The sequence below is a fragment of the Diorhabda carinulata genome, chromosome 1 (genome assembly GCF_026250575.1).
Source record: "Diorhabda carinulata isolate Delta chromosome 1, icDioCari1.1, whole genome shotgun sequence".
Lineage (NCBI taxonomy): Eukaryota > Metazoa > Arthropoda > Insecta > Coleoptera > Chrysomelidae > Diorhabda > Diorhabda carinulata.
Window position 1 is genome coordinate 31,344,488 of NC_079460.1, and position 20,217 is coordinate 31,364,704.

Consider the following 20,217-nt stretch of genomic DNA (forward strand, 5'->3'; position numbering starts at 1 on the left):
CACTTCGTTTTTGTTGTTTAGCAAATATTGCAGTCACTATTCAAAATCCTGAATTTACTGTTTAAAAATGCCAATAATAATATCCAACTAACAAATTCTTTGAATGTTACTGTCAACTTTTATGGACAATTTGGAGTATTGATATTTTTAAGAATGCGAATATTTTATTCCATTATCAATAAGTTTTTTTCACTTTTCCCTCATTCTAACAGAAGTATTTCATTGCTCCGCTCCTTCTAGTTTTGCTTGAACTCTTTGCCTCTGCTATTTTTATGACAATTATAGAGATGGATTGATCAATTTTTTCCTTTTCCTCTTATCGTAATGGATGGATTCTATGGAATCGCTTGATTTTCATCTTATCTTTCTTTTTGAACTAAATTTTATGGCTTCTAGTCGAATCTCTAGCAACTGGTTTGTGATCATTAAAAACAAATGACATAGTAATCTACAAATCTACAAATATAAATTCTGCTACACCTTTTTCATTGTGAAATTGTTTTTGGTGTAGTTAATGTATGAATGCTTTTTTTTTGGATACTCTACAAATTTTGTTCTAGTTTTCACTCAAATTAATTGAACGATTTCGTTTGTTGTTAAGTGGACAGTTTCTAGAATAATAAATGATCAACCTAAACGTGTCATAATTCCACAATCTGTTCATTTATCACGTCAAACCTTATTTTCCCCACTTGTCTTTGAAAACGCAAATTTATGAAGGAAAAATGTGAGATAAATTTAAAACTCAACTTCCGTTTTTACCGGGTAATCACGTTAAATTTCATGAACTACCAGATATTATGAGATTTTTTTATTTTTTTAGAAATTTTTGTGGCTGCGAAAAGATATTTAAAAAACTTCGTGCTTTTGAAATGATTTTCGGTTGAGAGCATATCATCATACATAGTGCAGAGGGTGGTCAGTAATAAAGCAGCTGCTTCTAAAATTTATAATTTACGTCACATTTTCACATGATACCTGAACACTACGTATAATGAAAACCTGTAAAATGAGTTACTATGTAACTTTTAGTTACATAAAAACAGTGAGAAATTCTTAATACCAATTGTTATTTATTGACAACAGAACAAATTAAATCAGCATTAAAATCGTTCCTGATAATTTATTGATGTTTTTGCATCTTAATCTTGATTCGATATTTTCTTCCACTTTGAATAAGGACAATACGAATAAATTTTCTGGTTTAGGACTCGGTAGTATAGTGATTCATTCCAGAAAACTATGGAAAAGATACAGCAAAATATGGTGAATAATAGGCTTCTTAAATATCAGAAATGTGAATAATTAGAGTAGGAATCAATTTATCTTAGATGAACTAGGTACAATTTTCATATCAACTTTTCAGTAACAATATGAAATGGATTCCACAGGAATAGGTTGTTTCGAAATTATATTTTTACATTGATAGAAAAACAGCAATTTGTTGTTTACATTATTTCTGATTCTGAAATTTGGATACTTTGTGCTGTTCGAATATAAATCATTTTTAGAGGTGCGTCTTTCATACATATAATCTGGTACAGTTTAGCAAAGTCATGATAATGTAAACGGTATAACTATGAATTCACTGTTGTACAAGTTGATTTTGATTCAGACCTAGGTCTTGTTTGACTCGAGTAAATTATGTAAATTATACTTTTTCTGGTATTTCTCCAATCACATCTTCAATAAATAGGTTTCTATTATTTTCTAAGACTTCTATAACTCGATACATATATTATAAGACCAAGGTGATAACATAATTGTAGAAAAAGGAACAAAATTTACTAGTTCATTAACATGAGTAATAAGATATGTTTATTTCATTTTCTCGTGTATATACGTGATTCATATACGGTCAAGAGTATTGACGGCTACATTTCTAAAAAAAAAAAGACAAGACAGATATTAAAATAAGCTAATGGAATAAATTTATTATAATCTTCAGAAAATCAATGAATTTACTAAAAAATAAATACGTTGCACGATGAAGAATGAATCTCCTGTAGTGCTAAGAAAAGCCTGGAGAAACTGCCCCTCTCTCCACCTCCTAAACTCGCAAGCCCTATTGTCCTTTACACAAGACTCTACACTTGTTTTAGTGGCAAGGAGCAGGACCGTTAAATTATTATCCTTTTCGCTGTCAGAAATGGCCCGTAGTTGGACTGAATGGACTGACGTTTTTCTGGCAACAAAAGCAATTGCTGTTTTGTTTCACCTTAATCATCCTGGTTAAATCCTATGATTGCGGCTTAAGTTGCCTGAACCTTTTTTTGCGTTTATATTTATCCGTTGTTTTTGTTACGGTAGTTGGTCCAATGTTGTATGTTTGTTAGGCCCCGATCTTTTTTTCTTAGTAATAAATAAAAACAAACTACAACGGAATTTGGCAATTGGGTACTTAACCACATCCAAAGGTCTGTGATGAGAAAGAGAATATTTTTTGATATAAACGAAATCATTTGAAAATTGAGTTAGTAGTATTAATATTTTCATTGACACGATATACCTAGTATGACCCACATAGTAATACAGTTTTTATGATGTTAATTCGTAAATATGTACCTAATATTAACGCAACTCAAATATGATTGTAGTTATAAATTTTTCTAATACATTCTAATACATTTCTAATACATTTTTGACGCAATCTCTCACTACTTGAATTTTAGAAATTAAAGGATCAGTCAGTCATTGATATCCTTTTCTTAGCATACCGAGTATACCGAACCAATTTTTGTTGAAAAATTAGAAACTTATACTGCTACCTCAACGGCAAATATTGAACCAATAACAGTATAGTTTTTCAAATATCAATTGCAATTGCCGACAATTTTGTTTTATCTACCATTGGTGTAGATATCTCATTTAATAAATTCATTATTTTTATAAATACTTTTAAATATATATATATATATATATATATATATATATATATATATATATATATATATATATATATATATATATTGTAACCTAAAAGGTCAAATTTTGGGCTCCGACTAAGCTCATCATGTTAATGTGTGAATGTGTGTTGTCAGGGTTCGTTGCAAGATTTTGCTGTGTTTAATATGCACAGAAATTTTCTATGCTTTCAATTTCCAAATGGGGCGCCACTCAGTTTTTTAACCTAAACTGAGAAAACTATAGAAATAGGTTGAGGTATCTTTAGGAATAAAGCTACGTATCGAAAATAAGATACAATGATTTATATCTGAAATTATAAAAAAACAGGTTAAAAAAAGTTATCCGCAAAAATAATGAGTTTCAGTTTACAGGAAATAATGAAATAAATTTTACAAAAAACTAATAAGAGTTGATCTGACTTTTAACAATACATGAGACTCCCTACTTTTCAGGAAAATACAAACAGGACCACATCCGTGGAATGCGGTCAGGAACCAAAGAAGTTCATTCAGGCAATCGTCCCGGACAAGGTAGTTCCACAAGTCAAAGTTTGACGTTAAATCCAAATTAAGATCGTCTAATTTTTAAACCCCAATAAAGGCTCTATGTCCAAAACTAGGTCCCTTCCTTTTTAACGAGGGGAACTTATATTTACTTCTTCTTGGAAGTTAATTAACAATTTAATATTCCAGAATTTTTGAAATCGGTGGAAGGCTCCTTTAGGCCGGATAAATCCCGCTTTTCAAAAATCTCTGGAGAAATTGATCTTAACGCTACCACGGACGCTGACCAAAAGAACAAGGTAACTACCTCTCCAATCGTCAAATTCTCAGTTGGAAATATCACGACGAAATATAAAATTTGGAGCCAAATTTAAAAATTTACAATCAAATCCATAATGAAAAATTCCACATCGGTTGACATTCAAAAAGAAAATATGAATGAAATTAGCAGCAGATTTCTTGAGCAAAATCGGGTCACACGTCATGACGACAATCTAGCCAGGTGAAACAATAGCTCAATATCGAAAACACCAGCTAACAAATCACTCCTCAAAACAACCTTTCAACGGCCTGAACAACCAAAAATCAATATCCGTAAAATTTACAAAATACTGCACGAATAACTTAATTCGTGAACAGCTAATTAGATGTGTCACTAACCTTCTAAGGGAAAGCAGCTTGGCTTTTACAAGCAACATAATTCTGCAACCACGTCTGGCAAATTTCGAATAATGCTTGTCTCCTTTAGACCAAGACTTAACCTCAAAAGAAAATAAAGCAAACATTCAATTTGTTTATATAAAAATAGTTCAACGAAAGGACAAATTAAACTGTGCTAAATAACTTAAATTCCAGGAACCCAGTATGTCACCAACAAGTACATACAAAACTAGAAAAATGGTATGAAATATTATATGTAAATATTTCTACTCAAAGATAATATGACAAAATATCTTATAAAGAAAATTATTTAAAAAAGATGTTGGTAGATTTGTATATATATCATGCGAGAAAGTATTCGTTAAAAGGCAATCGAATTAATTAATTGTAATCCTACTTGGAACATAGAAAAACATAGAAAAAAATCATTATTATACTTTTTTAACTTGCTACAACTGATTGTACTAATTCAGTAATTCTTATATTGATTGTATTATTGGATTGCTGAATATTTTCCTTTTTTAAACATTTGAATATTTTTAAAATAACTAACTGTGTTTGTAAATCTGAATCTTTATTATTAAATTCATACCTATCTTTATTCTCATTTCACGCCCATGCTTATCGCAAGCTGTCTGGTAGAAATATTTTTGAAGAAATTGTGTACATACAGCTCTGACCTATAGAAATGCATTTATGTTTACGTTTCCATGTTTTCATTGGTAAATAGTGGAGATGATGAGTCCACGTGGACTCACGGTTTTTACATGCTTACCGAATTTTATACGGGGAGTAAATATTAGTTATCATTTCTTAATTTGGTATGAATACCGTGCGTATTTATAAAATATTGATTCATCTTCTGCTATTGATATCAGAAGAACTATTCTCTCGAAGTTCTACCAATCTTAACTTTCTGGAATAAAAAACTCGTAGAAACAGCAGAGGTGTTCCATGTTTATTTTTGCTCTGCAAACCAGACCTCCACAGTTTTTATTACCTCTTCGTTGGAAGAAAATTTACGACCTAAACTTTTTTTCATTTGAGAAAAGAGATGATAGTTGAAAGGAGCCAAATCTGGTGAATAAGAGGGGTGTTCTAGTACTTCAAACCCTGAATCACGAATTTTTTGCATAGCAACATGAGAGGGCGTTGTCCTGCAAAAACAAAACACCTTTGGATAGCTTTCCGCGTCTTTTCTCTTCAATTTTTTCCCATAGACTGGTCAGTAATGTCGAATAGTAATCTTCAGCTATTGTTCTATCCTTATCCAAAAAATCATTCATAATTACCCCATGTAAATCCCAAAAAACTGAAGCAAGATCTTTTCCAGCAGATTTTTGGAAACGAAACTTCTTAGGTCTTGGAAAACCAGAGTGTCGCCATTCCATCGATTGTTGCTTTGTTTCTGGATCGTAGAAATGTACTCATCCATAGTAACAATTCGGTTTAAGAAGGCTACATCATTTTAAAATCGAGCATAGATCGAACGCGATGATTCTACCCTTGCACGCTTTGGTCAACATTCAAACATTTGGGGATCCATTTTGCAGCAATTTTTCTCATGTCCAAATTGACGTGAATTATATGATGGAAGCGTTCGTATGAAATATTCAGTGCTTCAGATATCCGTTTTAGCCCAATTCGACGGTCTGATAAAATTATGTCATGAACTGCATCGATATTTTCGGGGACTGACACAGAAACTGACTTTCCCGATCGGTCATCAAAGGTCAACAATAAGTTATTGTTCGTTCTTATGGTAACGCAATATTTTGTCCATGCATGGAACTGGTCTAGGCTAACTTGATATCAACTCATCATCGTATATGGTTAACATTAATATATTTAGCAAAACTCGTAGAAATATCGATATACTTTATGCATTAGTTACAAAAAAAAGGATTTTATGTAAGTAGGTATATATTTATATAGTTCACAAAAGAAACTGGTGTCCTCTTAACTGAATTGAAATTACACTTTATAAACTGATTTATATTAGGAAGGTTAATGTTACTTTGATAACAAAATATTTGACGAAGATAGTGGAGTTTCAGCAGAAAATCTTGTTTTCGAATTCATTTGAATCGGAATATGAGCTGTTTTCACCAGTATTAATTATTACTGGTTCAATATCTGTATTAACAAAATGTCGGGGTATCAAATAAATTAGTTTAAGTGTCTAACTCAATTATCCAAAACTTTTAAACTCTATTTTTCCAATGCTTCTTTCCACATACTGAAGACCCTTTCATCGCCGTTTCTTCCAATATATTTAAAATATGTCTTGAAGTTGTCCCAAATAAGTTCAATAACATTAAATTCACAATAGGATGGTAGCCTTAAAACTTCATGACCATGCAGTCAGAACAATTTATCAATTACATTACATTTTCTTTTCTGTTCATTTTAGCAATTTGTAATAGTTCAGGTCTTGCGAGGTTTTCATTAAACTCAACAACAACACACAAAAGTTATAATTTCATATTTTTTGACGAAGTAGAAGGTTGCTATTGTCGCGCATTGTCCATTACTTTTAACGACGGCTCTTCTAAATTAGAGATTAACTGTTTTACAATCCACTCTGTAATTATTTCGCCGTTCATTTCACCATGTAATCTGACGACGATAATTCAGATGAACTAAACTGGCATTTTCTACGAATCCTTTTGATGCACCAACGTGAACAATAATAAAACGTTTTTCGTCGAAACCTCTTGGTTTACGTACGCTTTTAACCTTAATGTTCCACCAGGAACTTATTTGTTTCTTTTGGTATAAAAATACAACTTTACTTCAGAATACACTATCGCGATTTTCTCTATTTTTTCGAAAAAACATGCTGTTTGGCTAGCAATATTTATTTCCCTAAATAGTAAAAATTTCAAAACTATCCAATCTATATACTTACACTTACATTAAATTACCAGTTTTCTAAGAATTTCAGGTCGCAACTGGTGAAAAATCACACTGTATAGATAATACTACACGCACTATGATGTCTTATTCTAATTTTCCACAAGATTATTTAAAGTGTAAGCTGTCTTTGATCTTATGGTTGAGAGCGTGGGACACTATTGTATTCCTTTATATCTACTATATATAATTATAAACACTATTTACCACTAACATAAGCATTGTAATGTTTCCGTCGTACCGCATTTTAAGTATCATAAAATGTCAAAAGTTGATGTATTATATTTGTAATTACCGATGTGAAATTACATAAAAGAATTAGTTCTTTGAAGAACTGATTTTAACGATAAATACACATTAAATCTAAAAACTCGCTAAAAACAAGACAGGAAACAAAAGACCCGTTAATTTCAATACGACCAGTTATTCATGTTACATCTATTATATCGTTGTCTGTTTTCGATATTACTACTGTCAATTTAAATAAACTATTATATATGTCTTGTATCTGGTCTTGTGTCAATCGATCTTAAATTATTATTTTTTTTCTATTGATAGTAGAATATATGTAAAAAATATTTGTTTGATAAATCCTAGATTGAGTCACGTGATGAAAGACTTCGTATATTCATAGTACATACCAATATCACTTCATATTAGTTTAAATGACCTCCATCGTTATAAATCAATATAAGTAATGCCTAAAAACATTGAAGTATCATATGTTCTCACATTCCTCCATCTAAGCTCCTACTAATTGGAAGGTATTATCCATTCAGACGATGTTCTATTACTCTACTTTACTTCGTCTTTCGCTATTTTAGATTAGTGATAGATTCAAAAAGCATTTAAGAAGGCGTGTTACGTTAATCACGAGAACATTCTATAATTTCTAGAAATACTAAGTATTTGTACTTGTTTGAAGTGAAAATTCACATATTTATATACTCATTCTTAAAATACTTATATGTACATATTATTTATTGTATTAATATATTGCTGCAGCAATAACTGATGAAATCACAAATAAATCAATGGTGAGATTTGGGAAGAAATTTGTTCCTTTTTTAGTATATACATTTATATTGTCTGACGAATAAATTCGTAATGTAAGAGCTCCTCAAAATGCCACTTTCTAACTTCAACCGGTCACAACAAATAAAGAATAATGATCAACTTCCTTCGGCACTTAACACAGATCATACACTAATATGTACGGACCTATTTCAATGTTGTGTTGAATATTCAATAACTTAAGTGGTATTCACATTCTATGAATATTTAATTACAAATAAAAGAGCTTTTCTCTTAACATCTTTAGTATCTACGTAATCATTAACGAGTTTGTGCGACACGAAAGTATTGATTGTTTTGCAACAATAATTTTATTCGACTCCTAATATGTAATTTTTTTGTTCTTTTATCAAATTTTTTATGGATATATACTTATACATGTACAGAACAGTACATGGATGGATGAGTTTAAATGCCACGATTAGCTGGATAACAAATGTCTACGTTATAAAAAAATTCATTGAAACTAAGTTAACACTGTAAAGTAGAATTTTATATTTAAGGAAACAATGATCCCTGAATATAATCTAATGTTTGTGGATTATCTTCGAAAAAATAACTGAAATCATAGAAGTTTAATTTCTAGAGATTTTTTCAGAATGACTTGAGAGAAACTCCTATTCATAGTGCATAGTTGCATATATGCAACTGAACTAAGAATCTGAGAAATCATAAATGAAATTGTAAATCAGATGAAAATTTGAAATTATTTTATAGATTGAGTTGCCTTAGTATGAAGAAATTATCTAAAAATGTTCATTACTCCAGTGTTGTTGTCAAAAGCTTCAACGTCAAAGTCAACTCAAAAAACAAATGATTCGAAATTATATAATAACATTTGTTTAGTTCTAAAAGTGTCGTAGTCAATATCATTTTTTGATTTCTTTTTTTTGCTTGTAAGTCTATAATTTGTTTCCAGTGACCAAGTTAGTGGAATTCCACTTCTTTTGATAACTAATCTTGAAAAGCTGAAGTTATAATGATAATAATCTCATCAATTTATATTATGCTAAGAGCTTAGATCATAGTATACTTATTACTTGATCAATCTATGGATATGGAAGTGATCAGTTTGAATCTGTATAATTATTGAAAATGAAGAGGTGCCATATATTCTAAAAGCCAAAAATACCGCATTTAAAATTTTTTCTCTTGAAACTAACTCGTCCTAAATCGTGTAATTTGGTTTTTTATCACCGTACCCGACATGTACCTAAGGTAGATAATATGAAGCGTATCCATTTATAACCTGGAAACTCTTTTTATGTGTGTTATTTTGCATGATTTATATTTGGTTCATTCCATTTTCCTACATTTGAGAATTAGTGAATTACATCGAGCAATCAGAAACGACAACATTATTCGTTCTGTACACCTTGTTAACTGCTACTACTTTACCAATTCCCATAATTAAACTCTCAGACGCGCGTTGCGATAATCAAATATTTAAGACAATGTAGTTGCGTTGCGAGTGTAGCAGAAAACAGTATGCTTAGTATGGATATTAACGAGAGTTCCAGTAATTCAAGCTCAGTAACATTATTCTTTGCAAGTCAAGTTCGATAAAAATTTGTTTTTTAATAGCTTCATTCTAAAATAATTTTATTTTAGAATATTTCTCATGGATAATTTTGACATCCTATATCGTTGTAATGCAATTGCAAATCTCAAAATATTATCATTATAATCGTAAAGATCATCTATGTTTCAGTTCTTTAGTGGATCATTTCCAGTATATTTTAATTGATATGAGTGTTTCTGCAGAAAATACCTTTGTTAACTTCCTAATGTAATTCTTATTTTCTCGGGATAAAAATGATAAAAATTCACATTTTGTCCTTAACTCAAACTTATAACGAGATTATATCCTATGAGTATGATAAAAATTAATAGTATACGTCTATTTTTGTAGTGTTGAAAGATCACAAGAAGTATCCATTTACGCGAAAAATATTGCTACTGATTCTGACTTTTAACTCCACGCGTGTTTCTCTAAGGGGATTCATATTTATATCAATTGATTACCGTACAGACGAAAAAGCAAATGAATGACATTGAAGAATAACCAGCAGCAGTGAGTCTAGTAGCTGTCAAATTAGATCATTCTTATATGAAATTTTTGATATTAGATGCAGCTTTTTCCCTTCCATTTTACATATAAGATACCGTTTGGAAATTAATTTCATCAATCACAATTTATTTGTAGATTGTAGATAATGCCAAATTTCCTGTTTTCTCTCAACTAGTGGCTTCTTGCGTTCTCCGGTCTCTATTACTCAATGATTTGGAATACTGAAGTTGATTCATTTTATTCGCCCCTAATCTATTGATAAATAAAAGAATTTTTCATCATCATGTCATATTGTAATGTTCGAAACTGAAGTATGGATATGTTGAAGCATGCCTACCGTAGAAGCCCGAGTTCAAGCCACTCGTGACAAGTTGGCTCTATAAAATAAAGGGCAATGTAGTGTGGTTTACCTTCGCTCTGTCTCTAACTCATTCATAAATTGAAATAATTCGAGAGTCATAGAGGGGTTAAAAAACGCAAATTGATAAAGATTTGGTAGATACATAAGGGGAAAAAGCAGTATCGTATAATATAGTGACAAGGTTGTATTGCGAGTTTAAATGTGGTAAACAGTTGCTTATGGACGGTCATGCAAGTGGAACATTTTTTTATTGAAATAGGTCAGAACACCACACAATCGTGACCTACATAATTCCTACAAAGAATTTCACTAGTTTCTGTATGAACATGTGAAAATCCTAGTCCTATACTCCAAAGAATATATCAAGCAAGAATGTGATGACGACATATTATGCGACTTTGGGAAAAGTGAATTCTGAAATCGTGTATGCCATCCAGAAGTAATGTACATACACTTATAATTTAGTGACATCCATGAGGCATTTCAAATATTTTTTATACACAAATTAAACAATAGACTTTTATCTATTTCATTTCAAAGTATTGTATAGTTATCATTCACTTCGTTTATAGCTAAATTACGTTTATATTAATTTCATACACTCTTATCCTCCAAATTTGTATAAAATATCAATTCTAATGTATTTAATTTCTTTTTCCAGAAAACAATGAAAAAACAAGTGTACCTTGTACTCGCCGCATTCGCTTATTTAACACCATTTGTTAAATGCGCTCAACTTCTTGGCAACTTTAACCTTGTTTCGCCACCCTTTGTCCCACAAACATACAGTACTCATACGAATTTTCCAGGAGTAGTTCCAGCCTTAACCCAACATCAAGACATCGCCCATCCTGCAGTGGTGGAAAACTCCAAGGCAGAGTCACAGCTTCCTCCAGGGCTACTTAATCCTTTTTACAAAAACCCTGTTATTGCGTCTGCATTAGCGAGTGAATCCTGGTTCGCGAATAAGGAATTTCCAGTACATCACAGAGAGGCTGACAATATATCCAGAGAAGAGATTTATAAAATTATTTCTAGATTAAGAAATTAAATAATTGATCCGATTCGGCGTATTTTCTTTTATCACTTCATCCAATTGATGTTTTAATTTTTTAATAATTTCAAAATTGAGAATTTCAATTAGAAACTGCGATATTTTGTATAAACTTAGCAGCGTTTGATAATTTGATATGAATGAAACTATCATTTCTTCAATGTTTTCCAAATAATATTTGTTATCCATCTAAATTGTATTTATAACTAAAATCGTCCGAATATTTGAGTTAGAAACTGAATATTATTATCAAGCCATTTCATTATTTCTATGAGAAATTATTTCGGTATTTCATGAAACATTATTACAAATGATAAATATCAAGAAAAAAGTCTATAAAATAATACAAACAATATAAAAATTATTCAGTGACACACAGAACCAGATTAATATTATTGAGGTGATCACTTTTAAAATGATGTACATTTTAAACGAGTTCAACAAATCAAGTACAACTTCGAAATGAATTTTTTTTTTCCGCTTTTAACTCCACTTTGCCAAGAGCCTAGTCAAATGAAATATTCTAAGAAACGATCAAAATAGAATATATTCCTTTGGAAAATGACTCTTTAGTTTTCTAATCACTTATGAAATCCCACACTGCTTTTTTAAAAACACAATCACATTTGTCTTTTACATCTCACATCTCTTATAGCAATCCACTATATCTGTTTCGATGTTCATAAAAAATTTGGAAAATTTCTGATGTAGAATTTACCTAGTGAATTACTGTCAAGTAAATATAGCTAAGAATTTTGGAATCTCCCTAAAAGTACGTAAGTTCTGCAATAAAGTGTCCAAGAAGTACAGTTTCTTTCAATACGCTCGCTACAGGAAATGGCCATAATATATAGAGGATGTTTTCAAAATCTCTGCAACTGTGGTGTAAAATATCTGGTTAAAAAACGATTTTGTGGCGATTTGTTGAGGTAGACACCGAAAATAGAACGCAATTTGTGTCTGTTGAAATAAATAATGGAAAATTTTTGTGGGCTATGACCATGATCAGATATACAGAATTCGACAAGTGGTATTTCTGGGTGCAGCAGTTGCATTTTTGAAGCATAAAAGATACAGGGCTGGAGTTTGAAAAATCGAATTTATATTCAAAATATTAGTATTCCAATTATTGAGGTCAAATGTTTTATATGGCGATTATTCACCAAATTTTAGTAGATGGAAAGTTGAGATTGGATAATGTGAGAATAGTGAGAATATTCACATTCCTACAGCAAAGGAGGAATTTAAGAATTTGACGATATTAAATTTCGAAGGGATATTTGAAGCTTCGTATAATCAAAATCCATTCTGAGTATGTGCTTATTTTCTGATATCTATGATAGAATATGATAGAGGGTATAAATTCTATACTGCCTAGGATACAACATTTCTGAAACTCAGATATTCAATTGAAGCTATAAATAGTTCGATAAACTAATTGATCTTCAAAACTTTCCGGAACTTTTAACAAATAATGGAAACGAAGCAAAGAAAGTAACCCAAAGACGTTAGAAAAGGGTCATTTGGGACTAAAGATCCTGTAATTATACAACGATTGATGTTTATATACGTTGTGTGCCTCATTGACTCTTATTTATTGTGAGTTTTGGTAATTTAGAGATAAAAAGCACACGAACCAATTGAAAATTCCTCAGCTGGGGAACAGAAAAATAGCATGACCGGTCCATTACTTTGCTGAAAAATAGAATAGGTGATTCAATTTATATTGTGTGTCGTTCACATATTGAAAATATAGATATTAGGTGAAAAATAGACTCTTATATTGATATACTTTGATTGCCATGAGAATAATTGAGCTAAGGGGCATAACGTTGGTTTAATCGTTTGGATTGTTCAGATTTGTTGGGTTTCTGGTGGAACAATGAAGTTTTAGTGTACCAAGGTATAATGCTGGACATCTGATGCGTATGTATCACGTTTTATCGAAGAAATATCTAACCGGAAGCGGGTTCTCTTATAACAAGACAATACTAAACTATATACTGCGAATATTACGCGAAATAAGATCGAAGAACTTGATGGCATCTTACCATATCTAGTATTTAGTTAGGAATTTGCACCTGCAGATCACTATTTATTCAGTCCAAGTCGAAATTCGTTTGGTTGAAACTATGGAATACGATATGTTATACTTCGAATATGGAGACTTTGATTAAATAAAAACAACAATAGTCTAACAAATCTGCTAGCCGGTTCAACAGTGTATATGATTCAAAAAACACATGTATTGAAAAAAAAATGTGATAATCATATATAATTAAACTGTCACATTCTTGGATAAATTTTTCTTTGCGCACAATAAAATTGAAAATGTGTGATCATAATTCATTGTCCTATGATTGTTGCCGATTTAGGTTACTTATGTGAAAAATATTGTTCTTATTCTGAATATATTGAATCAGTGATTTATGTTAATAGAATAGTTTGAAACTCTCTTTAAAAACTGATCGAAACCGTGGTATTTAAAGTAATGAGATGCCTTGATTGATTTCCCCTGCTCAATATCACATTGAATGAAATGCAAATACTGCTGATATTTTCTTTCATAGATGGATGGTTTTCAGTATTAGTATTAGTTTGATTTAACAGACTATATAGAAGTATACCATATACCAAGCCAAATTTGGTTCCTGACTCATTATTTCATCTATATATGCGAATTTTCCAGTAAACAAAGATGACATTCAAAATTGTAAAAACACAAATGAAATTTTAGAAAGTCATCCATCAAAACAACCCAAGCAACCTAGAATAATAATAGAGTTAATTTCCTTTCGAAAAGGTCAAAAGCGGACATTAATATATTAACGACAAAAATAAACTCCCTACAAAAATAAATGTTCAACAATTGAGAACAAAAGACTGCAATATATATATATATATATATATATATATATATATATATATATATATATATATATATGCTCAGTCTGCTGAGCAAAACTGGAATAACTGGGATTTTTCATAACAAAGTTCCCACTTCCTCCTCTCCTCTTATTTAAAGACATAGATTTAATCTTGTGAAACGAAAAATGCACAGAATTAGCTGGAGAATTCGATTATCGTATATAAAGTGCCACTTAATCGGGTAAATTTTAAATTTTTATTCATGTTACAGGAAAAGTAGATTGTTAGGGAGAGTTGACTCTGCCTAGGAAGAGTTAACACTTACTAAAAGTTTCAGTAAAAGTTGGATGAGAATAAACAGATCAACTTTACCTAGGAAGAGTTAACTATACCTACTGTGGTTTAGTAAAAGTTTATTTCGAGATGTTGCTCTTCTCATATAACTGCACGCGCATATCTTTGTTTTGTTTATGTTTATTCCAGCTCTAGTTGTTTACTGTCTTTACCGTTGTCTTCCCGTTCACGTGTCTATTTGATGCTATTAACAACAGCGACCAAGGATTCAGTAAGTGTTTAAATTTCAATAATTAGTTGCAGTTTGTTATAAAACTTCATTAATAGCCCAGTAAACGAAGTAGTTTACTGTTGTAAAGTTATCTACCTAATGTGTGTCGTGATTCTCCGAATTTGAGGTTAGGTTAGGTTAGTTTAGGTTAAGCTGGGTTAGGTTAGCTTAGGTTAGTTTAGGTTAGGAGTTTCTGCTTTTTTATTTGTTTTTTATTTATTTATTTTTTATTTTATTTTTTTATTTATTTGTTTATTAGGAAGACTGTTTTTCCTTAAGGAAAGTCAACCTTCACTAATTCAAGGTAGTAAGAGTATAATTTCATTAGATATAGTCAACTCTGACTTTCTTGTTGATTCAAATATCACTGTTTCCATTTAATCAACTTTTCCTGAAAATATCAGTAAGAGTCGACTTTACCAAAGCCAAATCGGTTTTCCCCTTGCAAAAAGTCAACTTCTACTAACTCAAGGCAGTAAGAGTATACTTTCCCTAGGTCTAGTTAACCCTGTCTAGTAAAGTTGTTCAAAATTTATCACTTTTCTCTTTTAATCAACTTTTACTAAAAAGTCCAGTAAGAGTCGACTTTACCTAGGAAGAGTCAACTCTTACTGGAGAATCCAGTTTTCCTATAACATTTATATTTTCAAATACCCTCTCTAGTGTTGGATCACACATTCTGAGAAAAATTTCCACGTATATTTCTGGGCACACTAATATTTTCTTCTCTCTGAAGCAGTAATATAATCAGTTCCTCGCATTATATGACTATTACCAATGAATTCTTCCTGATATTTTTATAATGAATATTAGTAAAAGTTGGATAAAATATCTAAATGTTATAGTTTGAGATGAATTTTTTGTCAAATTTATATATATATATATATATATATATATATATATATATATATATATATATATGATATACTGAGTGAATAAATATATTTGAATTTAGAAACATATAAAAAATATTAAAAATGGTTAACAACGTATTTTCATTCCGCTGTGTTTTATATATTTGTTTTCAATTGAAAACTTTTCTAAAAATGTTTTATTTATGGGGAAAAGTTAGATTGCTTCTGAAAAATTATTTCCTTATGTGGTGCACACAAAAGCCTACAAATGCAGAAAGTACGTGAACCGAATTCCCTGTTCCAGAAGAGACGGAAATACATTTTTCGATGACTTTCAAATTGCAAATATTAAAGTTATGAATCAAGGATTTTGACAAATGAAAGAAATTAATATACATTATAACGATGAAAAACAAATGATGGTTAAAAATAATTATTACTGGAATTCAGACATGTCCATAATAATAATTATTATTATTATATTACTTCTCGAATGTATTTGTGAATATATTTATGCTAAAAGAATTTAGTCTCTATTATAAAATTTTTTCTTGGGCAGAAATCCAGCATTCTTGTCACATTATTATTCCTTTCTCTGTAATTTCGAACTGTTCTTCTTCATATTTTATGTCTACTTTGCTATTAATTTGCTATTAAATACAATCTCCCTCCTGATTTTTCTATTGCATCTGTTAGTTTATTCCAAAATAAGTTTTTGTTGTCTGCTTTAGTATCTTATTTCTTCTTCTTCCAATCATAAGAATTTCTGCAATTGAGATATGCTTTATCCTTCTCGAAGAAAAATATGGAACTACGTTCAGTGCAGTAAATGAATTTGGAATGCAAATATAGATTCTTCTTCATTTCACTCTCTCAAACTATCATCCAAAAACTTTTAGGGCTTAATAAAATTCTGGTTACAGATTTTTCACCCTTTTAGTTGTAATTAATGCTCGAGATATCAGCTATTGCCTTTGTTATTTGTTCTGCTTCATATTAAACGAAAATTTGATTGGGAGTTGTTTTAAACTGATAATTATGATATCCAATTTGCACTCTAAAAATGTTTGTTTTTTCAGAACCGAAAACACCGTGGAATCACATGTTTAGAAATATACCAATCCTAGAATGAAATCTGCAGTTTTATAGATACTCTTCTCATGAATAATTATATCTCTTTTCATGTGTTTTTTTCATAATCCTGACCAATTTGAAATTGCATCATAGACATCTTTAGTAGCTTGAGCTGATTTTTCTTAACTGTACTTGTAGTTCAGTATATTTTAAGAGAAATATGATAAATTGATCAATGAAACAGTTATTTACGCAAAAAAAGTTAGAAGTATATAACGTAACAAGCAATTAGATTTTAAAATTTAATCGATATTTCGATTAATTTATACTAATCAATCATTGCTTAGAATGAGATATCAGTTTCTTGTTTTATACTTTTAATGTATTCTTTCACTTTTCCAGTAATTTTTGTGTGACTGCTTACAAAAATAAGTGACCTAAGGAGTTTGAAAATAAAAAACATTGGGAGATACTGAAACTATATATAAAACAATCAACAACGTTTGTACATTTGTGTGAATATTAGATTCACTTCTTCCAATATATTGATTCTCACAAATCATAATCTTAAATTATCTTCCATCTATTTGTCAGTATTATTACAAAACATTGGAAAAAAGATTTTTGTTAAAAATATATGCATTTGTATCTTATTTGTATTTATTACATTTTTAAAAAGGCATTTATGTGATGTGTTCTAGAAAATGAGCAAAGCCTCAATAATGAGATTTGATTTCCATCGATATCATAAAAAAAGAAGTAGTTAATATTGTTCTCAACGGGGACTTAATCTTAGAGAAAAAGTGAATTCTCTAGTCTCATTATTTCACTTCTTTATATTCAGGTGCATTGGGGACGGCAGTAAACCGATAAAAAAGAGTTCTTAATGGTGACCCAAAATAACTTTTTTTTAAAAGAATTCAGGCGATGTGCGGAATACAGGTTGTTTAGAATGTTGAAGTAATGATTGGTAATTAAATTTGATAAGAATTGAAAAATACTCTACCTTGAATGTTTAAACTACTTATCATACTATTTACTGCTACAACTACACACTCACAATTAGCCTGTCTGATGCCCGTTTCGATAATCAAGTTTCCGTCTTCAGTGAATATCCATGAATCCAACTTAGCTGCAAATAGATCTATAGAGTAGAAATTGGAAATTCTAGACTAAATCCCAAAGTCGAGAATAATTCGGGAACACTTTTTCTGTCGGAACCATTTATTCCAAATTTAGAGAACCGCTACCACTGATTAAGATAAAGTACTTCATAAAATAACAGCTCATTCAAACAATATTTTTGTAAATAAGTACAGGAACAGATAGATGATCCTAAATATTTAGCATAAGGAAAAGACTGAACCCATTATTATGCCACCAACTGAAATTAAAAATATATTAAACAACCCACTCACCTATTGTAGGTATATTATTCTTCTCCCAGCTAGCAATTGCAGGGTGAATTTTTCTTGAAAGATTTAGATACCCAACCAGAATATTTATAATTATTATAAAATCTAAAAGACGCTGTATTTATGGGATGTGACTGATGATAACATGAAATTAATCAAATCAATGTCTTATAACTGCTCTAAAAATTTGAATTCCGTGATGGAAATCATTTGGCATATATTTAGATAAATAAGGTACTGACCTCAGCTCAACAAGAAAGTACCCTGAAAATAAATGTACATAAATTTGAACCACCTTATTTATTATATACATATTCTATTATTCTGTTTATAGAGATAGAGCTGATCATTGGTAATCAGTATATGCATACATTTCAGTTTTTAAAAATCCTTTCCCACACATTCGAATACTATGGACTCAAAATATACTCATGTTTACGCATTAATCTGTGTTTTCAATACAAGTAGAAAACTTCAATAAACGAACTAAAAATGAATATAAAAAAATACTTCTAAGTCTCCTGTCAAGAAGTGAGACCAACTTAAGATGTCTAGATTACCTACAAAATTATAATTATTTTCATGGCTTTGTCAGGGATCCATTTGTAATATTATGGTCTCACCATACCACCAAAGGAACACTGTAATTGGTATTCTATGTAGTCCGTGTTAATCAAATTTATTTAATCATTATGGTTAAATACATATATACCTTCATGAAATATAATAGAGAGATGTGTGGATATTTGGAATCGTAGTAGTTGCTCCCAGAAAACTGAAACTTGTTTTTGCAGTTGTTCCTTTCGTAAACTTTAAATGATGCAAATTTCTATTGGAAATGTTATTTTGACTCGCATCTTCTCCATTCCTTCAAAGCAAGGGCACATTTACAAGATTTCTAGAAAATATTACTTAGTAGGTTCGCTGAGTAAATTCAACAATACTTTAAAGCAAATAAACCATATCACTTGTATCAAAGTATGATGATTTATAGTTTTGTATGTGATATTTCTATTGTGCCCCACTTGAAACTACCAAAGACTTTTGAAAATACCCTAGCGTGCACCTTTCAATGTCACTAGACAAACTGTAATGCTGTCCAAGTGTTTGAACCTCATAAGTGTTTTGTATTTGTTGGTTGCAACAGTGATATTTCTTAGACTGCTGCATTCTCGTTCAATATTGGTGGATTCTGCGGGATCTGTAATCATTCAGTAGCTCTCCAGGGAAACAAAATACTTCATCAACTAGTTTTTTTACCTATGAATAGTCTTTATCTCACATATATCTCGCATACATATTTTTCCTGGTTTGTTGCATAGTTTTGTTATTGATTTTTGAGGTCAATTCAAAAGCTTATCCATTCAGTCTTTGATTAACTAATCTTCCCATCTCATCACCTTATAGTATTTGTAGGAGTTATCTTATGATAAAGATTATAACACAATAGTAATCCTGTAAATGTATTGTGAATGACTTTTGTGTACACAGTGCGTATATAGTTTAAAGCCTATTCAATTTGAAGTAAGGTTGTTACTAAGCAAAACAATGCGTTTGGATGAGACTATTAATTATGTATATCAAAATGAGTTTTCCGTAATGACAGAACGTAAATTCGTAGACGAATTACATTATCCATAATACAAAGTTGTTTATTTACTAAAGGGAACTTGTAATTATTCGTATCCTTCGTGAGTAGTTCGTGCATGTGCATATGACAAATTAATAATCGGTGCTCATTAACCTGTGCACAAATTGCAGCCTAAATGATGTAGGGGTAAGCTTGTTATTTTCTAGTTAGTTAAATTTCTGAATTTTTGAAATTAATAACACGAACAAAGATTAATTTACTCCTCCAAAACTAATTAAGTTTCTTCAGCTCAAGAGAACTGAGT

The 20,217-nt window shown here is 30.5% G+C and overlaps 2 protein-coding genes across 3 annotated transcripts in view; one reads left to right on the top strand and one right to left on the bottom strand.

Annotated features, from left to right (window-relative positions):
- Positions 1-11,556, top strand: part of LOC130894961 (uncharacterized) — a 37,475-nt gene extending 25,919 nt beyond the window's left edge. Inside the window, exons 2-3 of the mRNA XM_057802033.1 lie at positions 3,600-3,709; positions 11,154-11,556. Of these exons, the coding sequence (XP_057658016.1) occupies positions 3,600-3,709; positions 11,154-11,543 (500 nt within the window). The 3' untranslated portion in view covers positions 11,544-11,556. The remainder of the gene's footprint in view (positions 1-3,599; positions 3,710-11,153) is intronic.
- LOC130899053 (suppressor of lurcher protein 1) overlaps positions 1-20,217 on the bottom strand; it is a 253,451-nt gene that overhangs the window by 181,435 nt on the left and 51,799 nt on the right. The window lies entirely within an intron of this gene.